The sequence below is a fragment of the Lemur catta genome, chromosome 14 (assembly GCF_020740605.2).
Source record: "Lemur catta isolate mLemCat1 chromosome 14, mLemCat1.pri, whole genome shotgun sequence".
In the NCBI taxonomy this organism is placed as follows: domain Eukaryota; kingdom Metazoa; phylum Chordata; class Mammalia; order Primates; family Lemuridae; genus Lemur; species Lemur catta.
This window is the reverse complement of record NC_059141.1, coordinates 31,601,215-31,623,081: the sequence shown is the minus strand read 5'-3', so window position 1 is coordinate 31,623,081 and position 21,867 is coordinate 31,601,215. Positions and strand designations below refer to the sequence as shown.

Genomic DNA, 21,867 nt, shown 5'->3' with positions numbered 1-21,867 from the left:
TCCTAAAACCAGACACTACTTAATTAAAACAATCCTACAATATTTACTAATGGCAGCTTTATGTAGGGCACCCTATTAAGCATAGTAACTATCACAAAGTCAAGTCTGACATTCTCTAGCCATTCACAAACCTTATATTTTAACTGGACATGAGATTCAAACAGAGAAAAAGTTTAAAATCATAGGATGTTTGAGTTGGAGGAATGTAAGAGCTGTGGCCCACAATAAACACAATAAAAGATAGTTAACATCATTAGTCATTAGGGAAATGCAAATCAAAATCATAATGAGATACCACTCAAAAGTGCTGGTGAGGATATGGAGAAATAAGTTAAACATAGAGTTACCATATGTGGTCAGCAATTCCACTACTAGGTATATATACCCAAGATAAATGAAAACACGTATCTACAATAGAACTTGCACATGAATATTCACAGTAGCATTATTCTTAAGAGTCAAAAAGGGGAAACAATCCAAATAAATGTTCATCAGCTGATGAACATGGATAAATAACATGTGATATATCCATATAATGAAATATTATTTGGAAACAAAAAGGGATGAAATACTGATACATGTTACAACATGGATAAACACTGAAAACACGACACTAAGTGAAGGCAGCTAATCACAAAAGACCACATATATGATCCCATTTATTTGACGTGTTCAGAATACGCAAATCTAAAGAGACAAAAATTAGATTAGTGGCTGCCTAGGGTTGGGGATTATGGGAGGGAAAGGGGGAGTGAGTGCTAATAAGTTTTTTGGGAGGTGATGAAATGTTCTGAATCTCAATCCTCTCATTTTATAGATAACACATTTTAAAATATAAATGCCAAATTATAATAACTTTTGAAGGAAATCTAAAATGCATGACCTATTTTCCCATATTCTCAAACAAAATAGACAATAAAATTTTAGCTTTTCCTGATGATTCATGGTCATATGCAAATCAATTATTGTGTCCACTATATATGGATGTCCTCAGGAATCATGTAAAGTTGTGCTTCTTAGGCTGCTATGGTTTGAATGTTCTTTTTTCTCTGTTGTGACTTTCTAGGTCTTGCTTTTGTGGCTAATACTGTTAATTTCTTGCTGCTGTTGGTGTTATTGCAACATATCTATCTGGAACCGGCAATGTAAAAATGCAGAGAAACCAGGAAAGCAAGTCTATTAAAACTGTGACTTTGGATAAGAGTTAATAGATTCTGAGGGAGAGCACAGAAAGTACTCCCACCATGTTTAATTTTGTCTACTTCCCAACACTGATTTTGGTTGCTTAGAAGTATTTGCTTCCTTCCAGCTCTTAGCTGTCTTCTGGGTTATCGATCACAAGCTGCCAGAAGTGACAGTCATTGTAATTAGTAGTAATTTTTTTTTTTTACTATAACAATTTTTATCAAAGGCACAGCTAGATTGAGAAAACAGATTAAAACTTTATAAAAAAATATAAATATGAGCACTCAAAATATTTTATTTGTCTGGGCCCCTTTAGTTTGGGGGCATAGTGCTTTTCTGTATCATTAAGAGTGAGATTTCTTAAACTCTTTAGCATTGAGACTTTTAAAAAATTATAGCTTAACTCTGACTGGGTGCAGTGGCTCACACCTGTAATCCTAGCACTCTGGGAGGCCGAGGCGGGCAGATCGTTTGAGCTCAGGAATTTGAGACCAGCCTGATCAAGAACAAGACCCTGTCTCTACTAAAAATAGAAAGAAATTAGCTGGACAACTAAAAATATGTAGAAAAGTTTAGCTGGGCATGGTGGCACATGCCTGTAGTCCCAGCCACTTGGAAGGCTGAGGCAGAAGGATCGCTTGAGCCCAGGAGTTTGAGGTTGCTGTGAGCTAGGCTGACGCCATGGCACTCTAGCCCGGGCAACAGAGCGAGACTCTGTCTCAAAAAAAAAAAAAAAAAATTATAGCTTAACTCTGAACCCCACATATGAAAGAGATAAAAGGAACATCTTATTTGCATTAGTTTATTTTAAAAATCACTTCACACATTTAATGTAAAAATTAATGAGAACATGATGCTGTTTTGATTAACATAAAGGCTGGAAATGATCACTTATGGATGACAGCTGTAGTTTCATGAACTTCACTCCATTTATTTATATACTTTGTTTGGATTACACAATATGAAGAAAAGCTTGATTCACAGAGAGCAGGTGCAAATTGTAACTGTTCTTTTGAACAGCTTTTCTTGCAGTCTTAGGGATTTCTTGGATCAAAACTGATTCAGTAGCTTGAAAAGATTTCCTGAAAATGTTTCACAAGAAGCTAAATACTAAAAATATTTAACTCCTCATTTTGCTTGCAATAAATATAAAAATCAAACAGAACATACCTAAAACTTTTTATTAAGTGCTCACCCTCTAAGACAGCTTTATTAGGGCTTGACCGGTTACCCATTTACTTGTTATTACACAAATGACCTAAGTTAGAATGACAGCTTTTGCCAAGAAAATATGCCTAAACCTTGATTAAAATTTAATTGAGTTTGGTACATGTGCTGAAATGGTGTACTAGCTTTTGTAATTTTACGTGGACAGATACATACAAGCCAAACTTTAAGACTTCAGAGTTACAAACTTGCCAATAAATGGTCTATTTATAAAAATCCAGAAGCAGCTTACTCCAAGGTCTGTAAAAAAAAAAAAAAAGAGCAGCAGCAATCAACTAACATTGACTACTATGTGCCTGGGACTGTGCTAGGAGCTTACATGCATTATTTAAGTAGTTCTCATAACCCAATGAGGTAGGCATTATTAATATGCCCATTTTACAGATGATAAGACTGAAGCTCAAAGAAGTTAAGAAACTCACCAAAGATTACCTGGTGGTCTCCAGCATGCTTTTTAATTTCAGCTTTTAAATAGACAAAAGAATTTTAAGAAGAATTTTGAATGAAACATTTGGATCGCCTAAAAGTTACACCCTGTATATAGCTGTTGCACAACAAATATCCACTAAATGAACAAACTCAAACATTTGTACACCATTATCTAAGACTTTCCTGTATTACAACCCAGTAAAACTTACATAAGAATTCATTAATGTTTAACTGGTTTGATCCCCAGGAATGCTCAATAAATAGGATTATACCAAATAGATTCAGAATCTTTTTTTTCGTTCTTGTGGATAACTTGAAATACAGAGTCATACATAGGTCTAAAGATTGCCTGGAATCACAAATTCCACAAATTTCATCAATATCCCTCCTGTAATGCTCCGCCAGCCCACCCCAGGTTCAGACCTGCATCTTGCAACTCTAGATTCCCAGGTCTAAGCACAGTCCTACATCCTAATTGTCTTCAGGAAAACTAGCTTGCCTGCTCCTGATGGCCCCACCCTAATGACTTCAGGGAAAAGGAGAGGGATGGAAGTCTTTTTATTTTATTTAGTCTTTTTAATTTTTAAAAATATTTCTGTAGAGACAGGGGTCTCATTATGTTGCCAGGCTGGTCTCATACTCCTGGGCTCAAGCAATCTTCCCACCTCAGCCTCGCAAAGTGCTGGGATTACAGGCAGGAGCCACCTCGCCCAGCCAGAATCCTTGCAATACTGTTCCTTATTTCTTTATCTATATTTCAAGACAAAAAATATGTAGGCAATACTGATCACTTCTAATCCAGTGATTTTGGGGTGATTCCAAAGCAGCTTTTTGGCACAAGACTATTTCATTCCAAAAATGAGGTTTCAAATATCAAACCATGAAGAAATAGTTAAAAATTAATCACAAACAAAAAATAACAGGTACTAGGCAAACAAACACATTATTCAGGGGTTAAAACCATATCATATTTTCATTAATCTACCTATAAATGACATGTAACAATTTTAACGGTGGTTAGATAACTAAATTTATTTGTCTAATTATGCATCATAAAATCCTGGATATAACATTGTCAACTTTTACAGCAAATAATAGATCATGGTTATGTTTTTAAAAAAGTTCTTATCTTTTATAAATATATATGAAAGCATTTAATACTAAAATGATATAATTCCTGAGATTTGCTTCAATATCATCCAGTTTAGGATAGTAGGAGACTGGCATGTCATAAATAAAATAAGATTGGACATGATTTGATAATTATAGAAGCTGAGTGACAAGTACTTGGCAGTTCATTATACTATAATTTTTGCACGTTTGAAATTTTCCTAAATAAAAAAGTCTTTAAAAACCTCAACACTCTCCAAATATTCAGGACAATGAGAGAACAAGTGGAGCACAATTAGTTACCTCTGGAGTAAAATCCAAATGGCTTTGAACTGGGGAAGTCCCTTTTTTGCCTCACAGATCCTGTTTATGGAATCAAACATAACAAGCTCCTTTCCCCCTTGGCTGGGACAGATTTCAACCTGCCCTAACTAGAAGCATGAAATGAAGACATTCTGGCAACTCCACCCTAACATTTCAGTAGTGATAAATAAATTATAAATCACCCTAGAAAGGTACCACTCCCAACTAGGCCCAGACATACACCTCTTTATAGACAAAATTTTGGTGTTCTCCAATCAAAATAATTCAGGTAATTCAAAAGTAAAAACAGTAATGAATAATGAAATAAGTATAATTAAGTCCAAAGTTATGATTTGCCTATGAATAATACTTTGGTGCATGCATACACACACATACACAAACACCCATACTTGGCCAGTTACCTACTGGGTAAGCTAGCACTGAGCCCAGCTGTAATTGGGATAGGAATTTTAGAGGCAGAAAGTGAGGCAGATAACAATGTGATTCTAAAGAAATTCTACCCTTATACTACAGTGAGCCCTGAAGTATTTGTAGAATACTTTCTTTCCTGAGAATAAAGTTCCTTTATTGAACTTCTCATTCTCTGACATAGTCCTACTTAGCAAAGGACATATTGACCTTTCCTCCCATTCTTTACCTCAGATACTTCAATAATTCAATTGGTATTACTGATGCCCTCTGGGACTTTTCTCTGATCCTCTTCTGTGAACTGTGCCCCAGTCAATGGTGTGCTGGGTCAAAAAAAAATGACCCAAGAACTGGAGACAGCTGTTTTGAATTCTGAAGTCATATTCAATTCATGTGGCTTTCATAAAGGAAAAGCACTCACTTCTCTAATCTTTCTCATCTGCTTTGTGCACATCTGTCTCATTCAAGAGCTGAGATATCAAACAGTCAAGATCAAAAGAGGACATTTCCTTTTTAAAAAATAACTTTGTCCCAACACTAGATTAGCAGTCAAATAAATTACACAGTCTTCTTCACTAAGTTGCCAACATCCCTCTCAAGGTACCCTGTGCTTGGTCTCAGGAGCTGCAATGAAGCAATCTATTAAAGTGATAATGAGGTCAAGACTTGTGACACAGGCCATGTGTCCTGCTTCTAGAAACATCAGAGGGCATTAGGGGAGCTTCCATTGAGAAGGTGATGTCAGATCAGATTGGAGGATACTCTGAAACCCGGTCCCAAAAGGATTCTTAGTCAGTTAGGGCAAGGTGAATTCATGGAAATCCTGATATTTCAGAAAGTTTTCAAAGCCTCTGTGACTAATTAACAGCAATGATATTAATATTAAATGCCCTTTATTAATAGTAATAAAGCTAGTATTAATAGTATCTTAGTGCATTTTGTGCTATTATAACAGAAGACCTGAGACTGGGTAATTTATAATGAACAGATTGGGAAACACTCAAACCAGTCGGCCCTTGGCCCCCACAATTCATGTCCTTCCCACTTACAAAATACATTCATTCCATGCAATAGACCCAAAAGTCTTAACTTGTTCCATCATCAACTCAAAAGTCCAAAGTCCACAGTCTTATCTAAATCAGATATTGATGATAATCAAGGCAGGATTCATCCTGAGGCAAATTCCCCTCCAGCTGTAAGCCTGTGAAATCAAATGAGTTATCTACCTCCAAAATATCTGTACAAATATAAAAAAAATACAATGGTGGGATAGGCACAGGATAGACATTCCCATTCCAAAAGGGAGAAATAAGCAAGAAGAAAGGGGTAACTTGTTCCAAGTAAGTCCAAAACCCAAGAGAGCAAACATTAAATCTTAAGGCTCCAGAATAATCTTCCTTGACTCTATGTTCCACCTTCTGGGCATACTAGGGCAGGGGTTGGGCCTCCAAGGCTTCAGGCAGCCCTGCCCCATGGTTTCACTTGGCCCACCCACACAGTAGCTCTCACAGGTTGGAGCAGTGCCTATGGCTCTCCCAGGCTGGTATTGCACACTAGTAGTTCTGCAATTCTGGAGTCTTGGGGTGGCCCCATCCCCAAGGCTTCACTAGGTACTGCCCTAGTGGGGACTCTCTGCAGCAGCTCTCTGACTCCTAAATTCTGCTGGGCATTGCCTTAGTAGGGCCTCTCTGTGGTGACGTCTCTACTGCACCAAGTCTCTGCTTGGACTCTCAGGCTATCCATGACATAAGAAAGCCATGCCCCCACAACTCTTGCACTCAACACCCCTGCAGACTTAACACTGTGTGGATACTGCTAAGATGTGCTGCTTGCATGTTTGAAAGCTGTGGCCCCAACCACAGCAGAGCACCCTTGAGCCACACCTGGGATGATCAAGGAGCACTATACCAGACTTGAGGTGGCTCTGGGCAGAGAACCCCAATGACCAGAGGGCACCCTAGGCCTCTCTTTTGACATATAGTCACACATCGCTTAACAACATTAATACATTATGAGAAATGCATCATCAGGCAATTTTGTCACTGTGCAAACATCATGGAGCACACACAGACCTACTAAAAGATGGTACATCCTACTATACACCTAGGCCATGTGCACCTGTACAGCATGTTGCTGTGCTGAATACTGTAGGGAGCTGTAACACAATGGTAAATACTTGTGTATCTAAACATAGCTAAACATAGGAAAGGTACAGTAAAAATACAGTATAAAAGATAAAAAAATGATACACCTGTACGGGCACTTACGATGAATGGAGCTTGCAGAACTGAAGTTACTCTGGATGAGTCAGTGAGTGAGTGGTGGGTGAATGTGAAAGCATAGGACATTTCCGTACACTACTGTGGACTTTATAAACACCATACACTTAGGCTACACTAAATTTATTTAAAATATTTTTTTCATCTGTTTCCTTTGTTAATAAAAAAATTTTTCTTTCTTCAATAATAAATTAAACTTAGCTTACTATAACTTTTTTCTTTATAAACTTTTTAATTTTTAAAAAACTTTTTGATTTGTAATAACACTTAGCTTAAAACAATACAGCTATATGAAAATATTCTTTCTTTATATCCTCATTCTATAAGCTTTTTTTCTATTTTTAAGTTTTTTTTAACTTTTTAAACTTTTTTGTTAAAAACTAAGACATAAACACACACGTTAGCCTAGGCCTACACAGGGTCAGGATCACATCTTGTCCTATTGGAAAGTTTTTAGGGGCAATAATATGCACGAAGCCATCATCTCTTATGATAACAATGCCTCTTGAAGGACTTGCTAGAGGCTGTTTTACAGTTAATTTTTTTTTTAATAAGTAGAAGGAGTACACTCTAAAATAATGATAAAAAGTATAGTATAGTAAATACATAAACCAGTAACATAGTCATTTATTATCAAGTATTATGTACTGTAATTGTATGTTCTATACTTTTGTGCAACTGGCAGTGCAGTAGGCTTATTTACAACAGCACCACCATAAACAGGTGAGTAATGTGTTGTGCTCTGATGTTACAATGGCTATGATGTCACTAGGCAATAGAATTTTTCAGCTCCATTATAATATATGGGACTACCTTCCTACATGTGGTCCTTCTCCCAGGTCTTGGCACTCTGGGCCTGTGATGGGAGGGGTCACACCAGTAATTGCCAAAGTGCCTTTGGAGTCACTCTCCCATTGTGCTGATGAACAGCCTGGACTTTGTTATATTCCTACTAATCTCCTTATGAATTGGTAGCTTGGCCTCATCCTCGGTTTTCTCTTCTGAAAATGCTCTTGTATTCTCTACCACATGGCCAGACTGAGAATCCTTTAAATTCTTAAATTCTAGGCTGGGTATGGTGGCTCAGGCCTGTAATCCCAGCACTTTGGGAGGCTGAGGCAGGAGGATCACTTGAGGCTACGAGTTTGAGACCAGCCTTGACAACATGGCGAGAACCCACCTCTACAAAAAATAAATTAATTTAAAAAACTGGTTTTTAAATTCCTAAATTTGCCTTGTAGTTAAAAATTTTGTCTTTAAATCATTTCTCTCTTCCTTTTACTTTACTGTATGCAGTTAAAGAAGCCATGCAGCTCCTTCAATATTTTACTTGGAAATCTCTTCCACCAGAAATCCTAGTTTATCACTCTTAAATTCTGCCTTCCATAAAGTCTTAGGGCATGGACACAATTCAGCCAAGTTCTTTGCCACTTCATAACAAGGATGGCCTTTACTCCAATTTCCAATACCTTGCTCTTCATTTCTGTCTGCCACCTCATTGGAATTGCTTTTACTGTCCATAATTCTACCACCTTTCTGATCACGACATTCTAATCACAATCACTTAATAAGCTCTAAAAAGATTCGACTTTCACCACAGCTCTGCTCTTCTTCTGAACCCACACTAGTATCTCACTTAATGCTTCATTCACAGCAATACAGACTTTTTCTAGCCTGCTCCTCCATTATCTTCCAGCCTCTACCCATCACCCAGTTCCAAAGCTACTGCCACATTTTCAGGTATGTGTTCAAGCAACAGCCCCACTTTTCAGTACCAGGTTTCCGTCTTAGTCCATTTTGTGCCGCTATAGCATACTATCTGAGACTAGGCAATTTATATTGAACAGAAATTTATTTGGCTCACTGCTCTGGAGGCTGGGAAGTCCAAGATTGAGGGGCCACAGATGGGGAGGGCCTTCTTGCTGCATCATCTCATGGCAGCAGGTCAAAAGAGCACATGTGAGAGAGAGCAAGAGATTGAACTTGCAGGCTCAAGCTCTTTTATAACTGTCATTAATCCATTCGTGAGGGTGAAGCCTCATGACATAAACATCTCTTATTAGGCCCCACCTCTCAACACTGTTGCATTGGATATAAGTTTCCAACGCATGATTTCTGGGGGACACATTCAAACCACAGTAAATAGTATTAGGTTATTAAGTATGAAATGTCCAATTTCCTTAAGTACCAAGTTGGACAGTTGATCTCTCTGACATTTCCATTTGACATTTCTTGTTGTTTTTTTTATTGTGAAGGTACATCCTCATTCTTTCAAACCCACATTTTAGCTTGTGATTATCTCTCAAAAATTTTTAGAGGAATTTTTATGAGACTATGGATAAGTCAAAAATGTGTGTTATTTTTGAATGAGTTCTGTCATGAAACCAATGCAAACAGCTCGAAATATCAACCAAGTGTTAGGGAAGGGTGTGGCTAATAAATGCACAGTATGTTGATGGTTTGAGAAGTTCTGTTCTGGCCATTTTAATCTTAAAAATGAGCCATGTGGGTGACCTGAGGCCAAGGTGGATAATTATGAGCTGAAAGCTGTAGTGGAAGCAAATCCATTTCAACCTACACAAGAATTAGCAGCAAGGTTTGACATTACTATTCCAACAATATTGGACCAAATGGGCAAGGCAAAGAAGCTGGATGGATGGTACTGCATGAATTAAACGAGCATCAGAAGAGAAATCATCTCAAAGCTTGCCTTTCTTTGCTGTCACAACATAAAAGCGAATCATTTCTATGCCATATTGTTATGTGTGATGAAAAATGGATTCTTTTTGATAATCACAAGTGTTCAGCATAATGGTTGCATAAAGATGAAGTGCTGAAACACAGTCCAAAACCGAATATTCATCAAAAAAAGCTAATGGTGTCTGGTGGTCCAGCACTGGTATTATCCACTACAGCTTCATGAAACCTGGTCAATCGATTACAGCAGATGTCTACCGCAACCAGTTGCATGAAATGATGAGGATGCTTTTGTCTAAGCACCCAAGACTGATCAATAGACAGGCCAATCCTCTTGCAAGACCACATGCCACAAAAAACAAAGCTGCTCAAAACCACAGAAGCTGGACTTAGAAACTCTCTGTCATTTTCTGTATTCACCAGAGCTTGCCCTAACTGACTACCACTTCTTCCAGGCTTTGGACCACTTCTTGCAAGGAAAAATATTCAATCCTCAACAAGCTGTGGAAAACACTTTCACTATTTCATTGCCACTGGCTCTCCAGGCTTCTTCATTGCTGGCATAAGCAAGCTACTGTTAAGATGGCAACACTGTGTCCATAGTTTAGGCATATACTCTAATTATGCTGCTTCTTGCTTGAGATATAATAAACTAAACTTTTGATTCAAAATCGGACATTTCATATTTAATGACCTAATAGGATATCATTTACTATGCATATACCAGGATCCAGGCATGTTACTATATATTTTATATACATTTGCCACATTTGGTCCTCACTACAACTGATAAGATGGCCACCATTATCCCTATTCAACAAAGTGAGCCTCAGAAAAGGTAAGAATCTTGCCTAAGGCTTCACTGCTAGTAAGTAGTGGAATGAGGATCTAAACCAGGGTCTGGTGGCTCCAATCTCTTTCCACTATAGAACACTACCCACACTTATTCTAGGAACCCATTAGGGTTCTGCCCAGCAGAGTCAAAAATCCTGAGCCCTCAATTTCATCTGTAAAAGGAAGATAAAGACAGTACCTATTTCACAAGACTGCTGGGAGTATTTGATGAGATAATCCATGTAAAGTGTTTAGTTTAGTGCCCGGCATATAGTAAGTGCTGTGTAAAGTTGGTTCTGTTACTTCCATGGACACATGGATGAGCTTTTTGCCAGAGGTGTACAGATTACATACACCTATTTTTTCCAAAGTTTTACAGAACACATTTTCTTTTCCCAATATAAATAATAGGCTTATTGTGGCAGAAAATAAAAGCCAGTTGGCAATGGAGATAGACTTGGGTTAAAATTTTGATCCTGCAATTCACTGACTTCAAGTCCTCGGGCAGGTTGCTTTACTCTTTGAGCCTCTTTTCCCATCTGTAAAATGGAGAATGGGCATGGCAATCACATGCTTTTGTAAAAGCACATATGGAACAACAGGCACATAGTTGGAGCTCAATAATAGCTATTCTCATTATTGAATAAAATCAAAGGTACTGCTGTAAGTACCAACCACTGTTATGAGTTTTTCTACTCTCTTTTCTAACTATAGAGAAATGTTAGAGGTCCAGATAATTATTTTGATACAACTGTCTCTAAAAATAATATTCCCTTGCCCCTTCAAGTCATCTGTTGCTCTCAAATACATTCCCAAGGAGAAAAGACACACACATACATACATACACATGTGCTTTCTCAACTCTAAGCATCTAAAAGATGTCATAAATTAAGTAATGAGATACTAAGCTTGACAGCTGAACTATCTAGACAAAAAGTCTACTTAGAAATTCCGTATGCCATACTGGGTACACTAAACACTTGTTATCCTAAGGTAAATACTGGTTTGCATATTAAAGCTAAAGCACATGTAATTAAATATATTAGAAGTCAAAACTTGATTTATTTTCATGATAATTGGTTTGTATTTAACACATACACACACAAAATGTTATATTAGGCTATCACATACACAAAAACAACCTGTCAGCTAAAATTCAAACTCCTTTGTTTCCCTACTTATTCTGTCTCCAAAACCATGAACGGTTTTGTTTCATACACTTGTTAAATGTCTCATACGTTAAAAATTAACACTATTTCCATCTTTCTTACCATGCCAAACAAAATATGCTTTGTATTAATATTAATGTTAAAATTCACTTACTAGTCTTTGGGGAAAAGCGGTCTCCATATGTTTAAAAAGTCCTGATCCTTAAGCACTTAGATGCTGGACACTTGGACTTTAAATTCTTAATCATAAATTCATGTCAAAAAAAGGGAACATGTATCTATACTGTATGCAGATACAATCAGAAAATTTCACCTACTTATTTTTTATACTGCTTTTTCTAATTAGCTTGATCCACGGTTAATGTAAAATCCAAGCACCAAAGCTAAATATCCTGATATTTGGAAAATTGAAGACTTATACTTTCACAATGGTGGCTTAACACATTAACTGCCATGGGAGTTATATTTAACTCATGCTAGTTTTGAGCCCAGGGCTTCATGAAGCATACGTAACTCGTACATCTCTTTACCTTGAGCTGCATGAACAATTTTTCAAGTTGCATATAACTCATGTACAGAAAACAATAAAAAATAACAAATTTTTCATTGAATTAGAAAGAATTGTTTTGTTTTTGTAGTTTTTATTCTATGTTCGTGGCCCTACCTATATGCTATGTGCATAACTGTATCAGTCCCCAACCTTTTTGGCACCAGGGATGGGTTTCATGGAAGATAATTTTTCCAGGTCAGGGATGGGGGTGGGTGGGAGCATGGGTGCTGTGGAGCTCAGGCAGTGATACTAGTGGTCTGTAAGTACAGATGAAGTTTGGCTGGCTTCCCTGCTGCTCTCCTCCTGCTGTGCAGCCTGGTTCCTAATAGGCCACAGAGAGGTACCAGTCAGCAGGCCCGGGATTAGGGACTGTAGGCATAAAGAACTCTCACCAATTTTCTGCTATTTGAAGGTTCTGTATGGATGATTTGAGAAGTCAGAACCTCCCCAGAGAAGGCCTCCTGCCTGGATCTGTTCATTATTATTGCCTCTTGCCTTGCACGGGAAGAAAGAGGGTAGCACATGTCCTTGAGCTGTTCAGATGATGCTGAAACATTTGTCTTTCTGCAGCATAATATTTGGTGACTCAATTATTTCCTGCATTTTTCTCTTCTCTCTGCTAGTGTGTGGCTTATCTAAAACAGTGTCCTTAGTATCTAAAATGTCCAGAATTTTAAGACAATTATCCATACACTGTTTTGTGTCATTTCTGTTCCTCCTCTAAAAAGAATGTATTCCCCGTACGGGCCACCAAAAAAAAAAAAAAAAAAAAAAAAAAGAATGTATTCACCAATCTTATTGAAAATAACTTTAAGGTAAAAAGCGTTATGTACAAAGCTGTTGCTGCCACACTTTTGCTTTCTAATACAGTAAAATACTCCAAGTTTTAATCAAGACTACAACATTTGAATTAGTGATTCAAAAACTTTGTGTGTGTGTGCGTGCTCATGTGCTTCCTGTCGGAGCGACCCTAGCTGTAGCCCGAAGCTACAAGAGACAGGTTAAATAAATTATGGTATATACACATAATGGAATATCAGGAGTACAATACAACCATTATGTATGATGCTTAAATACCATAAGAAAATGCTCATACCAAAATTTTTAATTAAAAAAGTTATCAGGCCAGGTATAGTGGCTCATGTCTGCAATCCTAGCAATTTGGGAGGCTGAGGCGGGAGGATCACTTGAGGTCAGGAGTTTGAGATCAGTCTAGGCAACATAGTGAGATCCTGTCTCTACAAAAAAATTTTTTAAAAAATTAGCCAGGCATGGTGACGCATGCCTGTAGGCCTAGCTGCTCAGGAGGCTGAGGCAGGAGGATCACTTGAGTCCAGGAATTTGTGGTTACAGTGAGCTATGATCACATCACTTCACTCCAGCTTGGGCGACAGAGTGAAACTCTGTCCTCTTAAAAAAAAAAAACTATAGTTATCAAAATCTTATCATAATATGAGCCCAAATTACCTTTAAAATATGATACATTTTAAAGTTGTTTTCTTGAGCGATGGGAGCATGAATACTTTTTCCTACAGTTTTTATATTATCCAATATTTTTAGCTATATCCAGGGTGGAAAAGGTAAAAAAAAAAAAAAAAAAAAAAAAGAGAGAGAGAGAGAGAAAGGAAGGGAGGGACAGAAGAAGGAAGGAAACAAAAAAGAGGAAAATAATTGTGGGACTAGGAGTATTATAGGTAATTTTTTTTTTTTTTGAAACAGAGTCTCGCTGTGTTGTCCAGGCTAGAGTGCCGTGGCATCAGCCTAGCTCACAGCAACCTCAAACTCCTGGGCTCAAGCAATCCTTTTGCCTCAGCCTCCCAAGTAGCTGGGACTACAGGCATGTGCCACCATGCCTGGCTAATTTTTTTCTATATATATAATTTTAGCTGTCCAGATCATTTCTTTCTATTTTTAGTAGAGATGGGGTCTCGCTCTTGCTCAGGCTGGTCTCGAACTCCTGACCTCGAGCGATCCTCCCGCCTTGGCCTCCCAGAGTACTAGGATTACAGGCGTGAGCCATTGTGCCCGGCCTGTATTATAGGTAATTAAATAAAATCTTTTGGGTGGGTCCAAAGGTGGTGAGTTATCTCAGTTGATTATTCACAGTCAGTTACAGATCAAACTTTCTTTTACTTTCTCCCCCCTTCTCACTACTGCATTAGACTAGTCTTTCAAAAAAAAAAAAAAAAAAAAGAAACATACACACAACTTTTTGATTTTTCCTATTCTAGGCCTATATTTTTAATTTTAAATAAAATGTCAGTCTGAGGTCGTATCTGTCAGCTTAATTGTCTTGTGTTTTGGATTAATGGTGGACAGTGTTTGTGGGGTAATGATAACAGCTGGCATTTACTGAATAAGTGCTATGTGCCAAACAGGATCTAAGTTTTTTTTTTTTAAAGATTTAGTGTTTTTTTTTTTTTTTTGAGACAGAGTCTTGCTGTGTTGCCCAGGCTAGAGTGACTGCCGTGGCATCAGCCTAGCTCACAGCAACCTCAAACTCCTGGGCTTAAGCGATCCTACTGCCTCAGCCTCCCCAGTAGCTGGGACTACAGGCATGCGCCACCATGCCCGGCTAATTTTTTTCTGTATATATATTTTAGTTGGCCAGATAATTTCTTTCTATTTTTTAGTAGAGACAGGGTCTCGCACTCCTGACCTTGAGCAATCCACCCGCCTCAGCATCCCAGAGTGCTAGGATTACAGGCGTGAGCCACCGCACCCAGCCAAGATTTAGTTTTTTATTTTTTTCATTTTTCTGTAGAGACAAGGTCTTGAACTCCTGGTTGCCCCGGTTGGTCTTGAACTCCTGGCCTCAATCAGGCCTCACCTCAGCCTCCCCGAGTGCTAGGATTACATGCATGAGCCATGGCGCCGGGCCGGGTATCATAGAATTCCGAAGGTACAAGAAACAACGCTTTGAGATCACTTAGCCAAACTCCAACGGCTCAAGATGAGAGCCAATAACTCGACTGAGGTTACACCACTGTTAAGTAGCAAAGGCAGGTAAAGTAACTAAGAAATCCTAATGAAGTGGTTAGTTTTGGAAGCCTTCCAAGGGGGAGTAGAGTGTAGTGATGTCACTTTTTTTTTTTTTCTCCTGAGACAGGGTCTCACTCTGTTACCTCCGCTAAAGTACAGTGGCATCATCGTAGATCACTGCAAGTTCAATCTCCTGGGCTCAAGTGATCGTCCTGCCTCAGCCCTCCAAATAGCTGGAAGTACAGCTGTGCACCAACATGCAGGGCTAATTTTTCTATTTTTTGTAGACACGCTCTCGCTATGTTGCTCAGGCTGGTCTTGAACTCCTGGCCTCAAGCAATCCTCCTGCCTTGGCCTCTCAAAGTGCTAGGATTATAGGTTTGAGCCACTGAGCCCCGCCAATCACTTTTAATGAAAATAGTGGACAACATTCTCCTTTCCTGATTTAGCAAAATCAACCTGCCACTGATCTGATTTTTAGATTGCAATATGGTAAACAGTATTTAAACTGAGAGGTTAGATTAAACTTTCTAAAATAATCTAAAAATTCTGAAATATTTGTTTCATTCCATTCATCATTTTCAAACATGAAGTTTGTATTGCATTCTACTCAAAATATTATCAAACAGAAACACACCTAACCACATATGAATTCCATGTGTCTTTAGAAGTGATACCACTGGCTGTCTTAACACACATCTGGTTTGGACAGAGGCAGGCATCTGATGTCCTAAACTGGTAAGTAGGAAATAATTATTTGTCCAGCTTCACCACCAACATACTCTTAAAATATACATTCAAAGCACTCAAATATTCTTTGCAATAATTGCTCATGTAAATTCTGTCAGTCATCAGAAAATAGGAATATGCTTAACTCTAACTAGACTCCTCTTATAGTACCTAAATGTCAACTCATTGAGCAATATTTCTTTTCATAGTAAATGATACGTGAATGTTAATAGGCAAGGTACAAGATATTAAATTAAATAAATTTAACTAACAAATTTCGAAAGTGAAAGAGCAGATGTGACTCCTCAGAATATGTAAAATTTATTTCAGAAATGTTTGTTCAAATCTAGAAAAGGTAGGATAATGAAAAGTCAATTCTAATAAATCCTCTTAAAAAATTTATGAATGATTATAAAACAACTAAGATTTTCATTTTTGTAAAAAATACAAACCACTTTAATTTTTAACACAAACCACACAGGCAGATATAGTTATATTTTCTTGTATTTTGAAATAATTTCTATGGGTTTGCAAGTGTAAGTTAAGGCTTAGGTTAGTTTTTCTCTGTCTTCAAGCTACTGTTAGAGTGTATTTTCTTTTTCTTTTTCTTTTTTTTTTTTTTGAGATAGTCTCGCTCTGTCACCCCAGCTAGAGTGATGTCAGCCTAGCTCACAGCAGTCTCAAACTCCTGGGCTCAAACGATCCTCTTGTCTCAGCCTCTGGAGTAGCTGGGACTACAGGCGTGAGCCACCGTGCCTGGCCTAGAGTGTATTTTCAATTCCTCAAAAATAATTTCAAGAGGTGTTATATCCTCAGTTAAACATAGACCATTGAAGTTAGTAATACTAAACAAAAAATAGTTATCTTTCTTTATATTTTAGCTATTTTCATTGCAAACCCCATTACAATTTGTTAATGTAATTTAGAAAATAAAATGTAGTTTCAAAAGAGTGAAACAGCTTAATAAATCATAGGTGATCAATATTAAGTCCATAAAGAAAGTCATTTCCTAAAAAATATCAAAAACAAAAGTAAATAAAAATTCAAGTGCTAGTTTATAACCTTACTCCTTACAATAACCAGATCTGCTATGTGGCTTGAAAGTTCCACACAAAATCTTAACTTTTAACCTTAACATTTCAAATCAACAAAACACAAGTGTCAGAGTCACGTTAAAGTGCTTTCTAAAGTCTTAGAAACTTTAATTCAATGCATAAAAGCTAAGAGTCAAAGAGATAAAAAGACCAAGAGAGACAGGAAAAAGTGAAGGTGTTAGGCTGTTTGGCCAATATCAAACATTTACAGAAATCCAAAACCTATTTAACAATTTCCCTATGTCGAACAGAATAACCTCTATGCCAAAGGTGCATGTTTGAATGTAGTCATTTATTAATATGCATTCTACTTACTTTGTTGTTTGCCGTTCAAAAGCTTCATTAAAGACAACCACAAAGAGGTAACCAGTTGAGGTTCGGCTCAGACAAGAAAAACTAGAAAACTCGACCTACAAATTTACATCCCAGAACGTCCTGTGGGGAAGGTACCCTTTACAAACTACCATTATATATACAAGCTTTAGATTGTGAAATACCGTACTTCGGCTTTCTGTGCTGTACATTACAATTACAAACTCCCGTATCTTCCTCCCCCTTCCTCGGAAAAAAAATCCACCTCTAATCCTCATTGGTCCACATAGTTCCGGCCCACATGGTATCAGTGGGTGTGTTCCTCTCGAAAGGCCCTCTCATTGGCTGTGAAGAAACAGCGTTTAATAGGCTGTGATTTGGGAGATTGTCAAACTCCACGCCTCCAGACTTGCGCTCGCCAATAGACCCGAGATGCAGGCGGCTACTCTGCGATTCAAAGGGCAGGCCGGTCGCCTGAGCGGCAACCCTAGCAAGACACGCTCAAGGAAGGGAGACGGGCGAGGAGAGGGCAACCTCGACTGTGCCGCCCGCTCTAGCCCCACTCCCGACCCCACCAATGTTCACACGCATGCATTTTCCCAGCGACCAATTAGAAGGGCGAGCAGTGCGTTTGCCTTTTGTAGAGCCTTGACATAAGGACCCAGTCAAGCTACCGTGTCCAGGCAGCTCATTCTGCGGATAGGAAAGAGCAACCGGCTGGCTCAGGCAAACATCTTTAGTGCTTGGCGCCCCTGGGTAAAGAATCAATCCCAGGCAGTCTCACGACCGCAGGCGCTGGGGCGCACGGGGCGCGCTGCGGAGCCTGCCCCGGCTGCTCGCTCTCCCGGGCCCCGCGCGCTGCGCCTGCCTCGCGCCTGCGCTCCCCTCCCGGCGGGACTTACGCGGCCTGTTCTTCCTCCCCGAGTCCATCCTCCTCCGCAGCCGGCATTTCTTGGCCGGGGAGTCGTGCTGAGGGAGCGGTGGCTGCGGCTGGAGCTCCGGCAGGAGCGGGAGGCGCGGGGGCGTCGCGTCGCCGCCGCCCACAGGGCCCCGGCTGCAGACGAGCGGCGGCGGGACTGGCGGCGGATGGAAGCCGTTGTGCAGCAGCCCATTCACGGCTGCGGCGCCGATGCCCGGGGGCGCCCCTAGGGAGTGCGGGGCCAAGCGCTCCCGCTGCCCGCTGCGGTCGCCCATGCCGGGGGTTGGCGGGGCTACGCGCGGGCCCCGGCTCAGGCGGCCTCGCTGGAGGTCATTCTCGGGCGTCTTTATTTCCCCAGATCCTCCCTGCGGCTTCCGATTCAGCAGCCGCAGAGCCGGCGCCTGGGGATGGCGAACCGCGCGCTCCTCCCCTCCTCCCGCGGACTCCCCCACCTCCTCCGCGCCCTGCCCCCCACGCGCCGGCCCCGCGGCGCCGGCCTGGAGCATGCCCGCCCCGGGCGCGGGATCGGGGATCCCCGCGCACCCCCAGCCAGGGCCCCAGCCGTCTGCCTCCTCCCGATCCCCCGGCCGCGCGACTTCAAACGCGGCTTCCTCGCCTCCCAGACCTGTCCCCGCCACTGAGCATGCCCAGTCCTGCCCGCCACCGCCACCGACGAGTTTCAACATGGGGAATGAAGTTCTCTAGGCTTGCAAAGAGGAGATGGGCGGGTTGGGCTTTGTATGGCGGAGCGAGCGGAGAAGGAACTGGGCGAGGCAAGCTCGAGGCAAGCAAGCTGTTTGGGGAGGAATGCGGGAGGAAGACAAATATTTGCCGAGGTTTCAGCTTTGCTAATCCTGTCCTCCGTGGGCAAGATACCTTTGCAAGGTCACTCACATTGCCCTCCCCCACCTTTGTGAGTGTGTGCTTACGCGCGCCCGCGCGCGCCTGTGCGTGCGTATTTGGTTAAGTGACCAAACTACTCAGAGGCCTGAGGGGAGGGAGGAGAACAATTATTTATAGAAAAGTAGGCAGACTTAGGGAAGGAGGGGAGTGAAATTTCTTTGCTGGCACACACACACAAACACCGTGTGGTCTCATGGAGTTGTCTTTTGCAGGGAGGAAACCTAGGAATACAGTGTAAAGACAGTGAAGGACAAAATTGTAGGCAGGATTAACCGGTGCTGGAAGAGACCAAGTAAACAGGAGGCAAGCCCGTACTATAAAAAGCGCTTTCCTCACCCAGAAAGGATTTCAAAAGACAATGTCACGTTATTTATAGAGTAAGAAATTGCCTCTGTTTCAAGAAGGGAAGGCAGCATCACCTGATGATCAACACCTTGAGCTTTGGAATTAGCGCTGCGTTCAAATTCCAACCCTGCCACTGAGCAAATCCAGAGAAAGTTATTGCTCAAGTTAACACACAAAGCACTAGGAAATAGGACTGGGCATGCTCAATAGGCAAGACAAATTTGAGTGGTGAGTACCTTCCGAAAGTTATGCATCCCTCGAGGCCTCAGCTTTCCTATCTGTAACAGGGGGCTGTTGTGAGGAAATCCACCTAAAAGTACCTGGGACAATCCTGGCACACAGTAAATGCTCAAAAGAGGTAATTATCCTTATTACACTGTTATTAGCAGTTCCTGCTTCCTTTCAAATGAGGGGAACAAACCGTGTTCACAGCCATATTTATGTCGTGACTTATTGTGTGTGATATTCTCCAGGATTTGTACTTAATCTACAGAGGAGTCAGAGGCTGGCAAGTGCTGGCTGGCCACTGGGGTTGCTGCCCCTGGGTCTCAGTGTATTGAGCAGTGTCCAGGGCTTGCACCTTGGATTGGTAATTCCTTCCAGCAGAGCCTTACCTAGAATCAGAGCTTTAAAACCACAGGGGCCACTTGAAAGCTCCGGTCCATTCACCCTTTCACACTTTTTTCAGATAAGGAAACTGAGGCACAGACAGATGGCTGAGATTATTAAGAACAAAGCTAGGACTAGATCCTAAATCTCAACTTCCTCTGCTTCCCTGACCTTATCATACTATTTGAAGACATAGAGAAAAAAACCTAGGTGATCTGACCCATGCCCACTTCTCCTGCCTCCTCTTGGGCTCCCTGTGCTGCTTTCAGTCCCTCAAACATCTTGCATCTGATGTTTCTGTTGTCTGCAATCCTCTTCCCTTAGACCTCTTTAGTCTACTAAATTCCAGCTCACACCTTAGATCTCCACTTCATCCTCTCATATTTACAGAAACCTTCCCTGACCCTTAGGACTACATTAGTTCTTCCTGCTATACCCGCTTCCTACTCCTCATGCTCTCTTCATGACTCCTTATCAGTTTGTAACTATACTATACATCCATTCCCTCATTTGTAAATTGGGATAATAATAGGATATAACTGAATTGTTATAATAATGAAATGAATTAATACATGTATGAAATTATATAATTCAAACTTAAAGCTGTTGGAACTTTATTCTGAGTCTTGAGAGGAATATGGCTATGCAGCCTGAGTCATCTGGCATGTAGCTGTAACTTCTGCCTTTTTTTCCCCTGTAAATAATTAGATAAGACTCCCTCAGATCATTGCCCATCCTCAAGGAAGAGTACTAAGTTACTATTCCTAGGAATGCAGCAATCTGTAGCCAATCAAATCACTGTAGCATATGCACTGGTCTTGTATGGAAAATGGTGCAATCCTACTGGAACTTCTCTGTCTCTGCCTACATAAGTGAAACTTTTCCACTTTGGAACACTGATGCCATTTGTTTGGAGTCAGTGTTTCCAGGTGGCAATCCTCAAGCTTTGCACTCAAACTCCATACTTAATCACATTTTCTGAATCCCATTATTAAAGGTTGACATATGAAAAATGTCCAGCACATTATAAGTCTATAAGAAAGTTAGATGTTATTATTTGATTGCCCATCTCCCCCACAACTGTAAGTTCCATTAAGGTAGATGACTCTCGTTTGTCACTGTATCCCTAGGAAGCACTTGATAATTATTTGTGACTTAATAAATGACTTAGATGATATTTCATCCAGGGTCCCTCTCACCTTCTACTGTAAATTTGTTAAAAATTACCACTACTGCTCCTAAATATTCAATATACCGTTTTCAAACTAAAATTCCCACATAACTGAGCTGAGTAGCTTAGGAAGCAACTTACATCAGAGATGCAAATAGAATCATTAGCATTGCAATATCTCCAAGGACATATTCTTTCCAGCTTGATACCCAGGCATGGTGAGGAAGGCTTGAGCCAGGTGGCTCAGACCCAGGTAGGGCAAAAGTGCTGGTACTGGGGACAGAACGTCCTCCACCTGCTTCCATTCTCCTACCCTTGTTAGGCTGGTGCTTGGATCAGTTACACCCAGCATGTGATAGGGAGGAAGCCAGGTGGCATTTCACAGGTTTATTCAGGGGGTGTGTAGGAGGTGTAACTTTGAGGCATGTGCTATCTTGTGCTCCATGAGGGGCACGGAAGAAATAATGTTTGGAAGAGAGAAGAAGAAGGGAACCCAGAAGCCACTTTTCTCCCTCTGTTTGTATTCATTTATTTATCAATCATTTATTAAATATGTACTCTGTTGTAGGCACTAAAACTGATGTTGGGAAT

At 40.3% G+C, this 21,867-nt stretch overlaps 1 protein-coding gene across 2 annotated transcripts in view; it reads right to left on the bottom strand.

Moving 5' to 3' along the window:
* The window catches only part of PANK1 (pantothenate kinase 1), a 58,929-nt gene extending 39,717 nt beyond the window's left edge, over positions 1-19,212 (bottom strand). Inside the window, exon 1 of one of the 2 annotated variants that reach the window (XM_045568082.1) lies at positions 18,232-19,212. In XM_045568082.1, the coding sequence (XP_045424038.1) occupies positions 18,232-18,934 (703 nt within the window). In that variant the 5' untranslated portion in view covers positions 18,935-19,212. Of the gene's footprint in view, positions 1-17,332; positions 17,605-18,231 lie in introns of those variants that run through there. The other variant, XM_045568083.1, reaches the window with a different exon arrangement.
* Positions 19,213-21,867: the final 2,655 nt, after the last annotated feature.